Source organism: Crocuta crocuta, unplaced genomic scaffold (genome assembly GCF_008692635.1).
Source record: "Crocuta crocuta isolate KB4526 unplaced genomic scaffold, BGI_CrCroc_1.0 scaffold1, whole genome shotgun sequence".
In the NCBI taxonomy this organism is placed as follows: domain Eukaryota; kingdom Metazoa; phylum Chordata; class Mammalia; order Carnivora; family Hyaenidae; genus Crocuta; species Crocuta crocuta.
The window spans coordinates 5,045,680-5,066,745 of record NW_027527930.1 but is presented as its reverse complement, the minus strand read 5'-3'; the positions used below and the strand labels follow the sequence as shown (position 1 = coordinate 5,066,745).

At 34.8% G+C, this 21,066-nt stretch overlaps 1 protein-coding gene and 1 pseudogene across 4 annotated transcripts in view; one reads left to right on the top strand and one right to left on the bottom strand.

The window, feature by feature from the left end:
• ANKRD17 (ankyrin repeat domain 17) overlaps window positions 1-17,508 on the top strand; it is a 127,793-nt gene extending 110,285 nt beyond the window's left edge. For all 4 annotated transcript variants that reach the window (XM_077750272.1, XM_077750263.1, XM_077750254.1 and 1 more), the window contains 5 exons: window positions 4,468-4,665; window positions 13,897-14,145; window positions 14,683-14,861; window positions 15,260-15,424; window positions 16,095-17,508. In XM_077750272.1, the coding sequence (XP_077606398.1) occupies window positions 4,468-4,665; window positions 13,897-14,145; window positions 14,683-14,861; window positions 15,260-15,424; window positions 16,095-16,154 (851 nt within the window). In that variant the 3' untranslated portion in view covers window positions 16,155-17,508. The remainder of the gene's footprint in view (window positions 1-4,467; window positions 4,666-13,896; window positions 14,146-14,682; window positions 14,862-15,259; window positions 15,425-16,094) is intronic.
• Window positions 690-3,750, bottom strand: LOC144220406 (small ribosomal subunit protein bS21m pseudogene; annotated as a pseudogene).
• Window positions 17,509-21,066: the final 3,558 nt, after the last annotated feature.

Here is a 21,066-nt window from a genome sequence, read left to right as displayed (position 1 = left end):
GGTTCCCCATCTGTGTGTTTTTTTTTTTTTTTTTTTAAATCTTTTTAGAAGCCACAATGGATTTTATCTTGAATTTCCCATAGATAAATTTCTTTATCAAATATATTTTCTCTCAAAAGAAAGCAGTCTCCTTTAATTGGTTAAAATAAGTTAAAATTTAAGAAGTTTTATTTCAAAAAAATAATAAAGCTTTGTAAAATTTGATTTCATTTCCATCTTTTTTGTTTTTAAAATAATGAGAAAAACAGGGGTCCCTGGGTGGCTCAGTCAGTTAATTGTCTGACTTTGGCTTAGGTCATGATCTCACTGTCCATAAGTTCGAGCCCTGCATCCAGCTCTGTGCTGCCAGCTCAGAGCCTGGAGCCAGCTTCCGTTTCTGTCTCCCTTTCTTTCTGCCCCTCCCCCGCTCATGCTCTGTGTCTCTCTAAAAAATAAACATTTTTTCAAAAGGAAAAATTAGAAAAATATAGAGCCACATAGTTTTAATAAGGTAGTTACTAATCATATGTGCTCTTTAAATTAAAATTAAATAAAATTAGAAATTCCTCGTGGTCAAACTAGCCATATTTTTTAAAAATTTATTTTCCAGTTTTACTGAAATAAAACTGACGTACATCACTGAGTAGGTTTAAGATGTAGAGCATAATAATTTAACTTATATTGTGAAATGATTACCATAAGAAGTTTAATTAGCATCCATCATCCTATTGTACAATAAAAAAAGAGGAAAAAAATTATTTTCCTTGTGATTTCTTTTCCTCTTAGGACTTTACTCTCTCTTAACAACTTTCATATATATCATGCAGCAGTGTTAACTATAGTCATCATGTTATACGTTACATCCTTAGTACTTATTTATCCTATAACCAGAAGTTAATACCTTGGTCACCTTCCTCCAATTCCCCTTCCTGCCACCTCTAGTAACCACAAATCTGATCCCTTTTTCTCTGTATTTGTTTGGTTTTAGATTCCTCATATTGAGATCTTACAGTATTTGCCTTTCTCTGTCTGACTTATTTCACTTACCGTAATTCCCTCCAGGTCCATCCATGTTGTTACAAATGGTAGCATTTCCTACCTTTATATGGCTGAGTAATATTCTTCTCTCTCTGTGTGTGAGTTGGGGGTGGGGTGTGTGGTGTGTGTGCATGCACAATATTTTTATCTATTCGTCTGTTGATGGACACCTTGGTTGTTTCCATGTCTTGGCTATGGTAATAATGCTGCCGTGAACATGGAAATGCAGATATCTTTTTGAGTTAATGTTTTTGTTTCCTTTGATATATTTCCAGAAGTGGAATTGCTGGTTCATATATAGCAGTTCTATTTTTGATATTTTGCGGAATCTCCACACTGTTTTTCATTGTGGCTCTAAGCTGGCCATATTTCAAGTGTTTAATAAGCACATATGGCTAGTGGCTACCATAATGGAAAGGACAGATACATCTGTTCTCATAGAAAGCTCTATTAATTAAACAATGCTGATATTTATAGAGAATGTTAAAATCTCCTAGTTGTGAGTTGTTGCTTTTTTTTAACTTTTTACTTTGAAATGTTTTTAAATTTATAAAAGAGTTCTTCTATAATTACCCCATCTTCCCCTAATGTACATATTTTATATACTCCTTTATTTTTTTAAACTAAGAAGTTAATATTGGTATGGTATAATTAACTAGACTACAGACTATTCAGATTTCACCAGCTTATCCAATAATGTTCTTTTCCTGCTGCAGTGTCCAATCCAGGATACCAAGTTGCCTCTAGAGCTATGCATTTTAATAGGAACATTTCAAATAATTAAAGATAAGCCAAAGCAGAGATAGATAAACTATTGCCTATGGGCCAAATATGGCCTGCTGCCTCTTTTTACATTTGTAATTTTTAAAAACTGAGATTCAACAATAGTGTAAGATTTTTTTTAATGATTAAAAATATTTTTAAAAATAATATGTGAAACAAAAAAATAGGAAATTGAAATTTCAGTGTTCATAAGTAAAGTTTTATTGGAACTCAGCCATGGCCATTCATGTTCATACTATCTTGTAGTACTTTCATGCTTAGATGGTAGCCTGAAAATATTTACTATTCAGCCTTTTGCAGCAGTGTTGCCAACCTGATTTGTGTTACTGAAGAGATGACATTGTGGGACTAAAATTTTCTAAATTTAATGGGAACTGAATATAATTTTTACCTCTTCCTATGACATGTGAATACAATGTAATGAACATGGTCAGTAAATATTATTTTGCTGGGGGCAGATTGAAATATTTATGTATACTTACAAAAGAACACAATTTCTCTTGAGTACTAAAATGTTAGAATAAATATAATTTAATTTTAAAAGATCATGATATGCCAGTGCATTGGAACTGTTTTTATATTTCATATTTGTGATAGTTTGAATTTATTGAAAATACTTCAGTTTTCAAGAAATGTGAATTCTAGATAATGTGTTGAGAAAGACTAAAATTAACATTTAGAGAAAAAGGAAATGAATTCTTATTTTGTGAAAAGGTATGGAAAAAAGGCCAGCTCTATTAGGGAAGTGAGGTTTTGGAGGGTGTACAGTTGATTAGAGAGCCAAAGTTAGCACTGAAGTTTAATTTGAGAGTGTATAGGGGAATACTACTCAATTCAGGTCAGCAAAATAGGCATGTCTGCCTTCACAGTTCTATTCAACAATACTAACCAATATGCAGTACCATCATCCCAGATATGTCCAATATGCCTGTGTTTCTTTTTTTTCCTTTTCATCCAAGGTTCAATCACGGTTCACACATTGCTTTAGGCTGTTTTGTTTCTGTGGTCTCTCCCATTATAAAATCTCCCTACCTGCCTTTGTTTTTCTTGACATGAATCCTTTGAAGAGTCTAGTTGTTGTGAAGAATGTCCCACATTTTAGATTAGACTCATGTGGTTTTTTTAGCCCATGATTACATTCAAGTCAACATTTTTGGCAGGAACATCAAATGGGTGATGTTTAAACCTCACACTGCATTACATCAGGAGGCGTTCAATGAAGATTGTTTCACTATTAGCTATAGGAAGTTTGGTCACTTAGTTAAGATGCTGATCATCAAATCTGTCCACTGTAGAAGTATAGCTGTGTGTTTTTCCCCTATAGTTGTTTTTTAGACTTTTTTTTTTTTTTTTTTTTGCATATATGTGATTGAGTTTATTATAAAAAAGGTAAGAAAAAATGGGGTTTAGAGTGCCTGGATGGCTCAGTTGGTTGAGCATCCGACTTCAGTGCAGGTCATGATCTCACGGTTCGTGGGTTCAAGCCCCATGTGGGGCTCTGTGCTGACAGCTCAGAGCCTGGAGCCTGCTTCAGATTCTGTGTCTCCCTCTCTCTCTGCCCCTCCCCCACTCCTACACTGTCTGTCTTTCTCAAAAATAAACATTTAAAAAGAGAAAAAATGGGGTTTGAGATAGGAAGGATACAGCTGGATATGGATTTTCCTACCGGGCCTACTATCCACAGGCCTCTGCAGCCCGGCCACTGGTCTACCCAATTCTTTTGTATTAAGAAGTTGATCTCGCAAGTAATTTCTATGTTGTAGATCCACTGGCAGGTTTCACAGCTTCCCCTGTCGTTGGTGACAGGGCTTTTGATAGTACTGCCATTGCTTAATGTCCTCAATGAGCGCATCCATGGTGAGAATTCTGTTTAGGGTCCTGTATGCACCTTCTACCTTTCCCTTCCTGTACCATCGCAGTCCTGGCAATGAACTTCAGATGTTTTGCCATGACCTTGGGATTTAAATCTTCACTCTGCAGGACTCCATGCCCTCTGGAGCCAGCTGCTTTATTTTTTGAATAGCACTTTTAGGTTCATAGATAAGTATAGAGAAAATTGAAAGAAAAGTACATAATTTCCTACATATCTCCTGCCCCCAACAGGCATAGCAACTTCCATTATCAATATCCCCAACTACATTTGTACATTTGTTAGGATTGATGAACCTATATCAATACATCCTTATCAAAGTCTTAGGTTTTCATTAGGGTTCACTTTTGGTGTTCTGCATTCTGTGGGTTTGAACACATGTTTAATGACGTGTATCCACCAATATAGTATCATGGCGGAGTGTTTTCAGTGTCATAAAAATAGTCTCTGTTTTGCCTAATCCCTCTTTCCTTTCTTAGTTTTTTTTAAAGATAAGCTTCTATGTAATTCCTTGGCTATTAGGCAGTTGAAATTCCAATGTTAATATTAAATCTACATGTATTCTATAATTCATTAAGGTATCATATTAAAATTAAATATAAAAGTAATTTTCCTTGATAATTGTCCCTTTTTTATAGTTATCTTTATAGAGGGGAAATGATAAGTCAGTAGATTGTAAGAAATAAGCAAGGAGAAATCTGAAATATTTGGAGGTCTTTTAGGGGACTCTTGGAATTTTGGGGTTTTTTAAAAATTTTTTCCTCTTACAGGTAATTGTTTTATCTTCTGTATTATAGGTATTGTCAATATGGACTCACCATATGGTTCTGTAACACCTTCTTCTACACATTTGGGAAACTTTGCCTCAAACCTTTCAGGAGGTCAAATGTATGGACCTGGGGCACCCCTTGGAGGAGCACCCGCAGCTGCTAACTTTAACAGACAACATTTTTCCCCACTTAGTTTGTTGACTCCATGTTCATCAGCATCGAATGGTGAGTATTATACATTGTAATTCCACAAGAAGAGTTTGTATATGTTTCCTCCAGAGCAATAGGTTTTAAGTAGGAAAAGACAAAAGATGACTTAAGAGCTACGAACAAGTCTTGAATATATCAAGACTAATGAAATGGGAACAGAGCAGCAAACATTTTTATAAATAGCAAATGATTAAAAAGTCAAATACATTATGATTTTTGAGTGTTTTTTTTTTTACCTGCTTATAGAGGTAAAATCACTGCTTAGTTTTTTCCTAGACTCCTCTTAACATTAATTTTTATCCCTAAATATATAACATATCTGGATCAGTGTCTTCTATGTTGAGCTGAAAGTAAACATTGATAGGAATAAACATATTTCTTAAGATATATAGAATAAATTTTGGTTTTCATGTTCATGAAAAAATAGGAATTGGGAGAAAAGGAGTTAAAATTTCAACATGACTGGTCATTGAAAAGGGTTAACCTAAGGGGTGGGTGCTTGGGTGAGTCAGTCAGTCAATTGATTTTTCCTCAGGTCATGATCTCACAGTTCCTGGGATTGAGCCTCACATCCGGGTCTGTGATATCAGCTTGGGATGGATTTGGGATCCTCTCTCTCTGCCCTCCCCTGCTCATGTGCACACATGCTCTCTCAAAATAAATAAATAAACTTAATAAAAAATAGTACTAACCTGAAATTTTTTGGTAGTAAATCTTTAAAATAGAATGGATTCTCAGAAGCAGAGAATGTTTTTATGCATAGTAAAAATATACTTATTGGCATTAATGTTTATTTAGGAAATAAATTTAGAAATTTTGGAATGAAATTCACAAAGTATGATAGGTTGTTTTGCCCTACAGTTTCGCTGTGTGAGCTTTCCATTGTTTTTTTGTTTGTTTGTTTTTGTTTTTTGTTTTGATTTTATGTTCATTTGATTTTTGTTTTTATTGAAAAAGCATTGTGCTTTTTGTAACAGTACAACCAGTATAGGTTCAGTTTTCTAATACATTGCTGATTGATACGGAATATCACTGAAGCCATTCAAAGTTTCAAAAAGTTTCAGAAATTTTCAAACTTTTAGAAAAATTGAAAGACTATTTTAAGAAGCATCCATATTCCTTTCAAGTGGTAATTCCTTAAAATTACCAATTTTGTAAACATTTTGCTCCATTTTATTTTATCTTCGTTTTATATTGTAACCATTTGAAAGTAAGGTTCAGATATGACACTTACGACCCAAAAACTTTAGTGTGCATCTTGAAAATAAGGACATTTTCTTCCACAGCCACATACCATTATCAAATATCTAATGTGTTAACATTAAGTTAGTAATAGCACATCTTGTGCACTTCCTATTCAGATATCCTCAATTGCCCTAAAACATTTTTTCCCCTTTGAACCTTACACTCAAGGTAAATGTATTACATTAGACTGTGTCTTTCAGGTCTACCTTAAAAACTAATTTTAAACTTGTAAGAATAGTACAAAGAACCCTTGTTTTTCTCAGATTCACCAATTGTTAACATGTTGCCACATTCTTCTCTCGTTTTCTGGGTGTGTGGTGTATAGAATTTTTTTTCTGAATCATTTTAAAGTTAGTTGCAGATACCAAGCTATTTTCCCCTGAATACTCTAGATGATAATATTTCTTAAAAATAAGAATATTCTCGGGGCATCTGATTGGCTGAGTCAGTTAAGCGTCTGCCTTTGGCTCAGGTCATGATCTCACGGTTCATGGGTTCGAGCCCCGCATAGCGCTCTGTGCTGACAGCCAGCTCAGGGCCTGAAGCCTGCTTCAGATTCTGTGTCTCCCTCTCTCTCTGACCCTCCCCTGCTCAAGCTCGCTCGCTCTCTCTCTCTCTCTCTGAAAAATAAATAAAAACATTAAAATTTTTTTAAAAAGGATATTCTCTGCCACAGCTATGGTACAATTAGCAAATTCAGCAAATTTTACATTGGACAATATCTAATAAATATTCTGTATTTACATTTTGCCAAGTGTCCCAATAATACATTTATTATTTTCTCTCATCTAAGATTCAAATCAAGATCACAAATTACATTGACTTTCATGTCTTTTTAGTGTCAAATATTCTGAAATTGTTCCCTCAGCCTTTCTTTGTCTTTCAAAGAAAGGCATTTTGAAGAGTACAAGTCAATGGTACTCTGGTATTTCTTCATGATTAAATTTAGGTTAAGTGTTTTTGACAGAAATATTAGCATATAGTCAATGTTGTATCCTTCTCTCAGTACATTACATTAGAAGATATAAAATGTTAAGTTTGTGCCATTATTGGTGCTATTAATTTTGAATCATTTTGTTAAGATCATGTACACCAGGTTCCTGTACTGTCAAATTATAATTTTTCCCCGTGTAATAAGTAATCTGTGGAGAGTTTCTCTGAGACTGTGTTCTTACTCCTTGGCATCCTTTCATGCAGACTGTAAGAGAATAGGGGAAGAAGTAGCACTTGTCTGAGTAATATTAAAATTTTGCTTCTGAAACGCTGTTAATGTTGATAGATTTAAAAAAAAAAACCGCCCAACTTTGTTGAAGGAAAATGCTAAAATTGAACATAAATAGAAACAAACTTATCTGTATTTCAAATTACTAACATAAACCTTCTAAAAGAAAATAATCCAGGGGCGCCTGGGTGGCTCAGTGAGTTGGGTGTCCAGCTCTTGATTTCAGCTCAGGTCATGATCTCATGGTAATGGGATCAAGCCCTGTGTTGGGCTCTCGTGCTGTCAGCACAGATCCGGCTTGAGAGTCTGTCTTCCTCTTTCTCTGCCCCTTCCCTGCTTATACTCTGCCTCTCTCTCAATAATAAAGAAATAAACATTAATAAACAACCCAAAAAACTCTTGAACATAGTACTTTATATACTCTTCACTCTAAAGACATAGATTTCAGACAGATATTCAAGTCTGCTTAGGAGAGACAGACAGAACCCTGTGGAATTGGATTAGAATTAGAGGATCACTGTGAACTCATGAGTTTTCAATTATCTGTATGTTAGAATGAGTCCTATAAAATTACAATTTTCCCTCCAGTGCTATCTACTGAAAGGGCCTCGAAGCAATTAATCTTTAATAGCAATGAGCACATCCAGTGTCCAGATCCATCTATTAAATATTTTTGTCCACTGAAAGTAACTATGTTTTTGTTGTTGTTGTTGTTGTTTGTTTTGTTTTGTTTTGTTTTTTTAAGAGAGTGAGCACATGAGCACAAATGGGGGAGTGGGGCAGAGGAAGGGAGAGAGAAAATCTCAAGTAGACTCCACGCTCAGCGCAGAGGCTAACATGGGGCTTGATCCCACGACCCTGAGATCATGACCTGAGTCGAAATCAAAAGTCTGATGCTCAGAGGACTGAACCACCCAGGTGCCCCAGAAACTAGGCTTTCTTAGCTGATTCCAGAGTTGGGGAAGGGAAAGAAGAAAGGGAACCTGCAAAGTCTATGGTGTTAGTAATAGTTTAAAATGAGGGGGACGTGGCAGGACATAGGAGGCAGCCTAAAGGAGCTCCCGCTGGCCAAATTCAGGAAGACTTGACTGCCAAAATGAATAATGGCAACTCATGGGGTAAAGTAAGAATCTGTAAGTCCATAATGATTATGAATAAGATTTTAGAATTTAACTTATTTTAGTTTTTTCTTTTTAAATTAAAATTTTAGAAGAGAACTCTCTTCCTTGGAGTATAAATGGACAACTCATACGTGTAGGAGTTAAAATTTGAGTCATTGTTTTGCAACCATTAAAGTGATTCAGGCAAGACTCTCACTTTTACCTCTAATACTGAATTTTGAACCAGTCCCATACTTTCTTCACTTAATATAAATCTTAATACGACACTATTATTTTTTAATGACCGTTTAGTTTCTTTTGTCTAATTTTCCACTCTTCTTGAGGTAATCTGTTCATAGGAATTTAATTTTATATTTTCATTTCTTGTAGTCTTTCAAAATTTTGTTTTTAGTATTTACATACTTAAAAAAAATTTTTTTTAATGTTTTATGTATTTCTGAGAGAGACATACAGCGTGAGCAGGAGAGGGTCAGAGAGAGGGAGATTCAGAATCGGAAGCAGGCTCCAGGCTCTGAGCTGGCTATCAGCGCAGAGCCCGACACAGGCCTCGAACCCATGAACTATGAGATCATGACCTGAGCCGAAGTCGGACGCTTAACCGAATGAGCCACCCAGGCGTCCCTATCTAGATACTTTTAAAAGTTGCCATTCTGGATGCTGTTATAGAACTAACCACAGAAGCATGTGACTTATTTTTCATAATCTGGTTTTATGTACTTGAATTGTCTGGTTTTATGTACTTGAATGGGTTCTGTCATACTTCTGCATATATAGTCTATTCCTCTTCTCACTCCTCTTTTAGGACACTGGATGTTAGGACCCTAGAAAATTTAACTTGAGATGTGGGGGACACAAGACCCTTCCTTTAAATTTTTTTTTAGAAAATTTTAATTAGAACCCTTTCTTGAGGCCCCCGAATAATAGATTGGTGATACCCAAGAACCTTCTGCATATAAAGGCTAGGCAGAGATCACCTGAGCCCTTATTCCATTCAGACTACTAAGATCTGCTTTACCAACACTCAGTCAGTTCGTGCATTGATTACTGATCACTGGCTCTGGTCTGTGCATTTCAGTTCTTGGCACATTTAGTCAATGGGCCATTTTGACATTCAGTCTTATAAAACTGTTGTCAGATCAAAAAGCAGTAAAGCGTAATTTTGAAAGGAAGAAACTAATTTTACATTGTGACCCCAATATACGTGTGTGGGTGTGGGTGTAGTTGAAATAATATATTTACAAAACAATACTTAATCCTTACAATGTATGCTTGCATTGTATTTTCTGTTGTCTTCTTTCTCCTTAAAAAAATTTTTTTTGTAAGCTAGTCATGACCAACCACATTTATCTCATGATCAGTGGTAGTTTAATAAACACTGAACAGAAGCATGAATAAAGTACAGTGTAATTTTCCTACAAGAGCTTTCTTTAAAAATTTTTGTTTATTTGTAAGTCACTTTGCTCTTTCAATTTGAATTCAGGACCTGTTTGTCATTTCAAAACCAAAATTGATTTTCCATGAAGCCAATGAGCTTAAGCTTCAGGATACCTTATTTGCAAGTGGCCCTGCCAAAATCGTACACCTAGTTTTGTGTTTGCAGTTTTACATTCTTTTTCTAAAGAAGGTTCCCCAAATTGTGTAAGATCCCACAAAACTTCAAGACTGCTTTTTTCTTCAATATATAAGCTGGCATATTTTATTTTATTTATTTTATTTTTTAAAATTTTTATTAGTTTATTTATTTTTTGAGAGAGAGAGAGAGAGCAGGGGAAGGGCAGAGAGAGGGATAGAGAGAATCCCAAGTGGGCTCTGCAGTCAGTGCACAGAACCTGATGTGAGGCTTGAGCTCGAACTCCTAAACTGTGAGATCATGACTTGAGCTGAAATCAAGAGTCGGATGCTTAACCAACTAAGACACCCAAGCGTCCCCTAAACTGGCATATTTTAAGACAACATGGCTCTGAATTAAATTTGCTTTTTCCCCCTAATTATATAATTAGAGGTGAAAAAATAAATTGTGATAATTTGGTGCTTTTCATAGCAAGGAACATAGACCCACCAAAGGAATTTCAAGGAAAATGGTGTTTACTTTTTAAAGCTATACAAGACCATCTGCAGAACCATGCGGGGTTTGATCCAGGGCCATCTTCAGAACCAACTAGCTATTCTCTCCAACTCTCTCTTGAGAGGTTTTATAATCCCTCAATCATGGTCTGTTTGTTGTGAGTCTCTTCTATTTACTCTCTCTACCCTAGGCTTCTTCATAATCTCATCTTGTATATGGTCCTTAAAGATTCAATTCATAATTGGGTAAACTAGTTTTTCCCTGTTTGTCGATTGTACCTTTCTGAATGAGGAATATGATCAGCTCACCTCCTATGTTCAGGTCAGGCCATGTCAGTCCTAGATTGCTGCTAGCCTGAAATGGATCATTCTTTACTCACTCAGATGCTATCAGTAGTGCAGTAAACCTGCAGAGAGGAAGCAGTAAACAGTCATCTGATAAAAATATGGCTATAAGATTGGCAGAATCTGTGAAGAGAACAAATCTCTTAAATGGGGCAGGTCAGCAGGCAGCCTTGTTATTCTCTTCTTTTAAACAGAATATGGAGGGTTGCTGTTACTTTGCTTTTGTTTTCAGAAGGATTCAGGAAAGGAGAGAGAGACTAGATCTAACACTGAGGATTGGGCAGGTTTCCAGGGGTGATTCTGGAAGAGGTAGAACTCATTTGTCCATCCTTCCTTCCATCCATCCATCCTTCTTGCCTGCCTGCAACCTTTGACTTTGTCTTGACATAAGTTATACAGGGTTGATTTTTCTCAGGTATGTAATTATGCCCTTTTGATACATAGTTTTAAAAAAAAACCCTAAAACTTTATCCCTCCGTGTTTACACCTTCTGGAATATTCTCTTATTTTCAGTACTTACCTGAGTTTTGTCACTGTTTCTAGCTTTACTAATTCTGAATTATGCTGTTTTTCATGTTTTTCTTTCATTTCTTTCAGCTCACATTAGAATTTTACAATATAGCTTTCTTTCTGATGTACCTTTGGAATATTAGAATATAGCTTTTCTTTCTGGCATCTTTTTATTGTCTGTAAGATGTTATGGGTTCATGTCTCTTTTAGTTCACATAATAGCTTTGTATGGAATTTGACTACAGTTCTATTCTGTTTTACATTTTTAAATGAAATGAGTTTTTTTGAACATTTAGAAGGGATAAGTAGATCAGATATCTTTTCTAGCTTAAAGGCTCTAGAATCCTGTCTTTCAGGTAAGTATGCACAAATATAGCCTTGTCCTTTATTAAATTTCCTGGCTTTGTTATCTTTATCCTCCCACCACCCTCACCTCTGCCTTACTCTTAAATGATCATGTGTTTGTTTTGTCTCTTTCTGATCAATTTGGAACCTGTTCTCAGAAGTTTTCTGTAAGTGTGGGGCTTTATCCTGAAATTAGATTTCAGCAAGTAGTTTTGAGAGTTCATAGGGCCACTGTTGCTCTAACTTCTTCAAGTTTATTGTAAATCCCTTCCAGTTACCTAGCATAGGCAGAACTTGCCCATTTTCACCTGCGGTTCTCATATTGGCCTTTTCTGCTTTTCTTCTGACTACCTTTGACTATTTTGTTATTCTCCTATTCTGTTCTTAGGTCTGGAGAATTGCTTCTTTTCACACAGATACTGATAACACAGAGGTCTTATAGTATTGGTGATTTGTCTCCATTCACTTGTATCTTTTGATTCATTTGGATACTTTGTTAGGTTTATTACAGATGTTATCCATGGGTTTTTGGCTTTGTTAACTTGGTAGATTGTTTTATGGAAGGATTTGGGAAGAATCAAAACTTTCACTGCAATACCTCCATCTTCTTAGAATTCCCTTTTATACCAGTGTACTTTTAAGGTGAATTTTAAAATATTTTTAATTGCTTCAAAGACACATAGTTGGCTTTTCTATTTTTTTATGATTTGTTAAAAAGTAATGCTTTCAAGAAATGCTAATGGATTCATGATCACAGGAGATATATATATATACATTATATATTTATATATATCTTTTGGGGGGATAATATTTATTTTTGAGAGAGAGAGAGTGAGCAGGGGAAAGGCAGAGAGAGGGACAGAGGATCTGAAGCAGGTTCCTGATTTGGGGTTTGAACTAACAAACTGGGAGATCATGACCTGAGCCAAAGATGGATGCTCAACCAACTGAGGCATCCAGGTGCCACTACAGAAGATATATTTTAGTTTTTCATTAAAGGGTGATAGTTCTCTTGGTTTACTTTTACAGATAAGCTCAGAAGTTTCATGTTTTTGTTTCCCAATGTCTATATCCTTAAAATAAACTATAATTTATAAGGTACTTTAATATTATTTTTTTTTTTTTTTAGTTAATAATATCACCACAACTCATTGAGAGGGGTGGTACTATCAATTTAGCCAAAATAGACCTCTGCAAGCACTAGTAAGACAAAATTGATCTCTACAGTACAGTACTTTCCATATCTGTGGGATTCTAAAATATGTATAGCAAATCTTTTTTAAGCATATTCAGGCTAATAATAATATTCAATTTTCTTTGTCCTCCCAATTGCCATAGCTTGGGAAGTAGAACCAATGTGCTTTGGTGTATGTGGACTTGGATGTAAATAGATGGATTGATTGAGTTTGCAAATTTATTAGCTACCTGAATCCCTTTGGAGGAATATAGACACACACACAACATAAAATGTAAATGTAAAAAAGATGGTTAAATGGAAAAATGGTATTAAATGACTATCTCTAGGACATACTATCAGGCAGTTATGAGTAAATTGTAGGTAGGCAGGCAGGTAACTGTTTAGACATTGAAGTTTCAAGCTCCACCATTTACATCCTATTTAAATTTAAGTGTGCTTGATATTTAAACTTTTCACAGGAAATACAACTTTGGTTGTTCTTGTGTTTTCTTCTTCTCTGTAGTACGTGAAGGGATTGAATCACTAAAGAATACTCCCACATTCACGATCTTAAGAACTCACCTTGTTTTGATACGTACAGCTTAAATTGTCATTTCAGAAAGCTTGCTCTGTGGAATACCTTGTGATACAGTAAAACAAAGTTGGGCAGTGAGGCATAACTTTCAAGCACATTAAGCATATTAAGGTTTCTTGAAGTCCTGATTTAAAGAAACTACTTTTTTTGTACATTAGTTTTCCAAATTTATTGTATACCTGAATCCCTTTTTCATCATAGTATAACCAATGGTCGCATGGTCTCAAGGAATACAGTTTGGAAATTGCCAATACAGGCATGACTTAGCTTTTTTACTTTAAATACTGTCTTCTCATTGCTCTGGTGTTTATTTTACCTAGTGTCAAGCATTAATTTATTTAAATATTAATTTGTTTAATGGGTTATATCACATGTGTAGTTGAACATCTTTACATTCTATCATGTAACTAAATGAAAAAATTGTGAATCAAATTTTAAAAAATGACTGCAAAGTCCTAGAGCTTAACCAAACTTCAGTATGTATAATTTTCTAGCATTATTTTCATATTTCACTTCCTCAGAGAACACATAGTTTTAGTGTCTTCAGGATTTAAGATTTGGTTTTACAAAATTACATGCTCTATAAATGACATGTATACGATTTCAAATATCTTTTCTCTAGATTCTCCTGCACAGTCAGTATCCTCTGGAGTTCGTGCACCTTCACCTGCCCCATCATCAGTACCTTTAGGGTCAGAGAAGCCCAGCAACGTCTCTCAGGACAGAAAAGTTCCAGTCCCTATTGGGACTGAACGTTCTGCACGTATCAGGCAAACTGGAACTTCAGCTCCATCTGTTATTGGGAGTAATTTATCCACATCAGTAGGGCATAGTGGAATCTGGTCCTTTGAAGGGATTGGTGGCAATCAAGGTGAGACCTGCTATCCTGCTACTAGAATTATAAATTGTGCATTTAACTAAACCATCGTAAGTAATATGTAACTTTTACAGTCATCCTTAAAAGGTCTGTATTCCTATCTCTTTGTTTTGACTAATCAGTTTTAAGAGTTCAGGCCATATTTTTATTCCTCTGTGATCTCCCATTGAATTTATCATTGTGTTCTGGAAATTGTCTAATACAGGCATATTCTTTTCTCCATTTCACTGTATTAAGGAGAAGCTCGTATTTTCTTGGGATGCTTTAGCTTTTATCTTACCTTAGCTGTTTTTCTTTTGTAGCAACCAGTGTTTGGGTTATTTTATTAGGGTATTATATCACTACCTACCGGCATGGAAATACTGCAGTAAATATATAAAAGTAGGTCATTATTCTAAAGGGAAGCACAATTCAACGTGGAAAATTCTAGAAAGAAATACAGAAAAGACTTTATTTTGCTGACTTTATTTTGCTGTCTTTTGATGTTAAATATCACCAACTATTTTTTTCTGCCTCTTTGTTTTCCCTCAGACAAAGTAGACTGGTGTAATCCTGGAATGGGAAATCCCATAATTCATAGGCCAATGTCCGATCCAGGAGTGTTTTCACAGCACCAAGCAATGGAGCGAGAGAATACAGGAATTGTAACTCCTTCTGGTACATTCCATCAGCATGTTCCTGCAGGATACATGGACTTTCCTAAAGTTGGGGTAATGGTGACTTAAATAAGCATTCTTATATTTCTAAATGTTTTTTATTATTAGCCTTATTTTACTTCCAAGTGGGTATTTGTGAGATGATATGTAGGCTTTAACCTGTAATTTTATGTCAAAATCTAGCTAAAATATAAATATTTATATCCTGATATTGTCCCAGTTGTTTAGTGAAATGCTTTTTGACAAAATATTTTGGCTGTATTAGGCTTATATATAACCTAATGCTAGAAGAAATCATATAATGGAAAATAATTTTTAATTACCTAGATAACATACACATTTTCAAAATAAGATGAAGTTTCAAATATCAAATTTAAGGCAATTGGTTATATTGGGGAAAGTAAGCAGTGACTTGAAGATATGACTATGTGCATTTTGATTTCTTTTTTAAGGGTATGCCTTTTTCTGTGTATGGGAATGCAATGATTCCTCCAGTAGCACCTATTCCTGATGGTGCTGGAGGACCCATATTTAATGGCCCTCATGCTGCAGACCCCTCTTGGAACTCCCTGATAAAGATGGTTTCAAGCTCCACAGAAAATAATGGCCCTCAGACGGTAAGGCTGATCATTCAGTGAACATTTAGTTAGTGTTTATGAGATGCCAAGATAAACAGGATATAGGTAAATCATGGTAGTGAGGGAGTACGGTGAATATGGATAGTTGAGGAAATTGAGGGAAATTTAATACAGCTGAAATACAGTAGAGAGATGTGGAAAATGGTACCAAAGGCATAATATAGTTCATTGGGTAACGGATGGTAAGCAAAAGATTTAAGGTTGCGAAGTGTTGTAATTTTATACATCAAAATAGATTAATGGTGTGAAAAAGGCCATTTAGAGGTTACTTATTATAAGTATTTTAAAGGTCAAAAGAATGTATAACTCTGAAAATTCACAGAAATGATTAGTGTATTTTAGTTTGTTTTGGTGTATGTTTAATATCTTTGTCTCATTTTCCTTCTGAAATCATCAGTCTATATGCATTCAGGTAATGGTTTTTAAAAAAAGGCTGATAAATCAGATCCTGTTTGAGAATTAAGGGGAGTGGCAGGAAAACAACAGAAGTGGCTTATCATTGCTTTTCTTCATTGTTTCTAGTATGTTGCAAATTGAGTGAGATTTAGCTATTTTAGCTTATACATATTAAGAGCACATAATTTTAGTTTTAATCAAATATGTGTTACAGATGTAATACTTAATTAAAATGTATGCTCTATTTTCATAGGTGTGGACTGGACCCTGGGCACCTCACATGAACAGTGTGCATATGAACCAGCTTGGCTGATGAGGATTGGCTTGTTAGCCTGCAGATTCCTTTTCTTTCAGAGGAAATCACAAGTGGCCGAAAAAAAATTTATGCTCCCAAATCATTCTACTGATGTGCTTGACTGAAGTGTGTAGGCTTTTTGCAGAAGAAGTTACTAACTGACCTATTTTCTGTGAACATTTGTGACTGCCCATTCCCCACCATCATCCGTTTTACCTTAGTTAGCATTTTTCTTATCATTTTTCTTTTTTTTTCTTTCCCTCCTCCCCTTTGGACATAACTTTCTGTTGAAGCTGTTCTTTGGCTGGTTGGTTTTAGTACTGTAAACTGCTTCTGAGCAAACACGGAAATTTAGCAAAATTATGTAAACTTGATCCTGAAGTTTTAGAATGGCAAATAAATGTACAATTGTTTACATAACAGAAAAGGCTAAGCAGAAAGTAAATTTCAATATGTCAGTATAGAGGCTCTACTTTATGTAGACTTAAATTAATGTGAGATATGTACCTTCATATTCAGAAATCTGGATGTTTCCTTCATACATTAAACTATTAATAAGCATAACTTTTCTGCTTGTGTAATTTAAGTATAAAGTAAAACAATGGGCATTATCAGTGGATGTTTCCCGATGTTGGCTTTTAAAATACCCATCTTGCTCTCTTTTGAGTTTGTTTGCAGCAGAGCACATACAGAAGAAATTTATCACTTTTTCATGTCTTTTTATTACCTTCTCACACTTTTAAAACTAATACACACTTCTCTTCCCTCCTCTCTCTTCACTTTTACTGCTAATACCAGTAAAAATTCTCTTGCTGATCGTGAAATAATTTTGTAAAGATTTATTTTGTAATGGCTGCTACAGAGAAATGGAGCGCCTTCATCATCACCTGTGGTTTCTTCTAACCATAAAATGTTTAGTCTTTCTGAGGATTTAAAAAGCCATCACTGGTTCCAAGTCAGCATATATAGGCTCTTAATATACTGTTTATTATTAAACAATTCAATGTACTATTTTATATTGGAAAATATTGATTCTTAACATTGGCTTTCTAGTCATCAAGAGGCAACATAAAAATTCCATTTTCAGTAATTTAGTGGAGAGTATCTTTTTCCCCCCCAATCTTAAAGGCTTCTTATTCTCTACATTTATATATTATCAGTGAAAGGGATCAACAGCTATCTTGACGCAAGTAATAAAGGAAATTTTGCATTTGTCATTAAGACAATTTATGGTATACACGACTACACAGAATACAAAATAACATCTTCATTTTACCTGTTTATATACGATACAGGACCACACTAAACTACTCAGTGGGATTTATCTTTTCCATTCACTTAAAACAATAAACGATAACGTATTCAAGAAGAATATGTGTCCTACCGTCTCATATGGAAAAATAAATTATATGGTTGAAATATAAAAGAAAGTAAGCATAAAAGTGAAGTAATGAATGCATCAGTCTGTCTTTTTTTTTTTTTTTTTTAACTTAAGCAAATTCCACAGTGGTGAAACCTGAATTTAGATAAATGACTCAGTGTTGACAATATTAATATGGTTCCTTTGCTGTAAAGTAAATGAAATTATTCCTTTATGCTGTTAGCTCGAGTAAAGAGTAAAAAGATTTCTAAAAAATATCTAGAAATTTGTAAACAACACATTTATATCTTTTAATTTAGGAAGTGGTCTTAAAACATACAAATTTATGACTGATATGACCAAATTTAAGGGAAAAGCTAAATGATATCCTGCAAACATAGCTATGAAATAAAACTATGGCACTTTACTAAGTAAGAAAAGTGTGTAATGCTATTTAACAGAGTAGTTTACATATGCCTTTTGCCACTATCCTATGATTTTTTGCTTAATTTTTTCCCTTTGTTAACTAGGATTATTTTATAATTAATCCTCCTAGGTAATAGATACCACCCAGTATTTATTACAACACATGAGTTGTGTTCATTCACAAAACAATTTGTTAAGATGGGGGTGTGTCTTACTAAGAAAGAACATATTTTCTTGACTTTAAACCTATGGGACAGGGGGATATAGATTGTATTCTCCATATTTAGTTTTAGAGATCAGTCTTGTTAAGTACAATACCATGAATTTAGAAGTCTGTACTAGGAACATTTTTCAAGTACATTTTTTATATTTCAAATGTAATGCACTGCATTTTTATTTGAACAATAAAAAAGAACCTGTAATCTTTTGAGACCATGCAGGTCTTTTCCCCCCCCCCTTTATGAAAGTATACAGTATGTGTAATTGCAGACTACATAATGTATTTCTTTCATTCTTAAAGAAGTGACTTAACTCTTGGAAATTATATTTGGGTTAGATCACACCTCAAATACCGAAATAATTAATATCCCAGTTGTGTTATCTTTGTATACCAAACATTCTATTTTAAAGATGATTTTGGTTACCAGTGCCAACAGAATTCCCTTTTCACAAGTTTTCAACATTATCAACATTTTCAGAAAAACTGATTTTAGTATTCATGTTAAAGATATTTTCCCCTTTTATTTACTGTTATTGTAAAACTAAGTTATTAGTAGTTGAGAATCAACTTTTTGCTGAATTACTATACTTAAGGTTATTTTCTTCTCAGGAAATAAACGGTGGGGTCAGTAGTTTACTGACTGATCCTGTCTTGTTCTTCATGAAAATATTACACCATCTTTCTTTTGACGCAAATGACCTAAATATACATTTGATAAAAATTATTTTGCACACCGTATTATTCACTTCATCTTTCAAACAATATAATTAAAGAGGGAAATTGAAAATCAGAAAACTTCTTCAGAGCCTCTGTTTATTTCAACTATTTTTCACGTTGAGTTTTTCAGAAACTCATTCCTGCAGATCTGGCAATACAGAACTTTTGCAGTGCCAAGTAGTGTAATGTACATTTCAGAAAGCAGAGGCCACTGTGTTATCCACCGTATTGGCCTGTGAAAGATGTGGGAGGAGACAGTGGGGAAACCTGTATACATCCCACTGATAACTTGCTTCAGCAAGTCCCAATACTCAATTAACTGGAGCTCTTTCCAGGTGATGAATTTAGGATGAGAGCTTCATTAGTGCTTTAATATGCCTTAAGTGTGTTACATGCCTTGATTACAGAATACTGTCACTTGTATTTTGGGTGAGTGAAGTGTGTGTAAGTATGGCTTGACATAAATAAGAGTTCTGTAATGTGACAATGGGAATACATGACTAATAGATGTGTTATAAGAGGTTTCATATTTGACTTCTACATTTAAGTGCATTCATTACTTTTGAAAGGTAAAAGCCAATTTTGCATACTCAGTACTTAAGAACCATAATAAGAAAGATGAGGGGATGTTTTTCTCTTAAAACTTTTTTTAATGTTTTTTTTTTTTTTTTTGAGGGAGGGAGAGAGAAAGAGAACGAGCAGAGGAAGGGCAGAGAGATAGGCAGACACAATCTGAAGTAGGCTATAGGCTTTGAGTTGTTAGCACAGAGCCCGACGCAGGGCTTGAACTCACAAGCTGTAAGATCATGACCTGAACTGAAGTCGGACTCTTAACTGATTGAGCCACCCAGGTGCCCCAAAGATGTTTTTCGACAAAGACAGATGACAAGCTAATTTTACATTATGTAGCTTTGGTTTTAAAATGCAATGCATTAAATAAGTAGGAAAAAAAATTCAACTTCTATCTGCTTCCGAGAGGTCATTTTAACAATTGCTCATGAAAACAATTTATCTTTTAAAGGTTCTTTTGTCAAACATTTCAGAAGGTATATTTGAGAAATGAGAAATTAAAAGTACATATACAGAGTTTATATGTGTAAATAGCCTATATTCAAATTTTGAGCCCACTCCTGTGTTTAGCACTGATGGGTAAGAATTTCAGAAACTGCAGAAAGAAAAACTTTGTTTTTAAGAAGCTTAAAATTAAAAAAAAATTTGTGACATAGAAAAGACAAGAATAAGCTAATTATAAATGGTGAACTTTGAAAAAATGTTCTGGTATGTTGTGCAACTTCATTTGCAGAGTTAGAGTTGACAAGATTTCAGTTGGTTTGCTAGGTGTTTGTATGGTCATTTCATACTGTGCTCTGCAACTCAAAAGATACAAGTTACCACAGTGTTGGATAACCAGTACATACATACACATTAGTGCTAACACTCTAATATTTGGCTTTTTAATTTTTTTTAAAGTTTTTTTTAAAGTAATCTCTACACCCAATGTGGGGCTTGAACCTACAACCCCGAGAGCAAGAGTCGTATACTCCACCGACTGAGCCAGTCAGGTACTCCTGTGCTGGACTTCATAATTGACAAATACTTCCCCCCAGCCCAACATTCTTTATCAAGTAGATAAGTTTTGATCACCCCAATAAAAAACGAATGTTAATATATATGAAATTAGTAGAAAATATTCATAAATTTTTATTTAGATCACAATATTGAAACTTACAGTAACAGTACTTTAAAATGAGAATATAATATGTGATCCCAATATGTATCAGACAAGGTGGACCTCAACAACTCCGTGTCTTCTGGATTTTAAAAGGTCAACAGTCCCTAGGCTTAAGTGCTACTGGGGAAGGGCCAATCTCCAGTGACATCAGTTCTCTGGAAGGAGAGGAATGAAGCAGCATAGAATTTGCTTCTAACTCCCCACAATCTTTAGGTGAAGATATTTCCATTTAAAATTCATTTCCACTTAAAATCAGTAGTGAGTAGCAACCAGTTGTTTCTTCTTTCACTTAACAGATAGATTGGTACCTTTTCTTTTTCTCTTACAAAGAAACATCTAGGGGCGCCTTGGTGGCTCAGTCAGTTAAGCATCCAAGTTGGGCTCAAGTAATGATCGCCCAGTTTGTTGAGTTTGAGCCCCACATCCCCCGTTCTGTGCTGACAGTGTGGAGCCTGCTTGGGATTCTCTCTCTCTC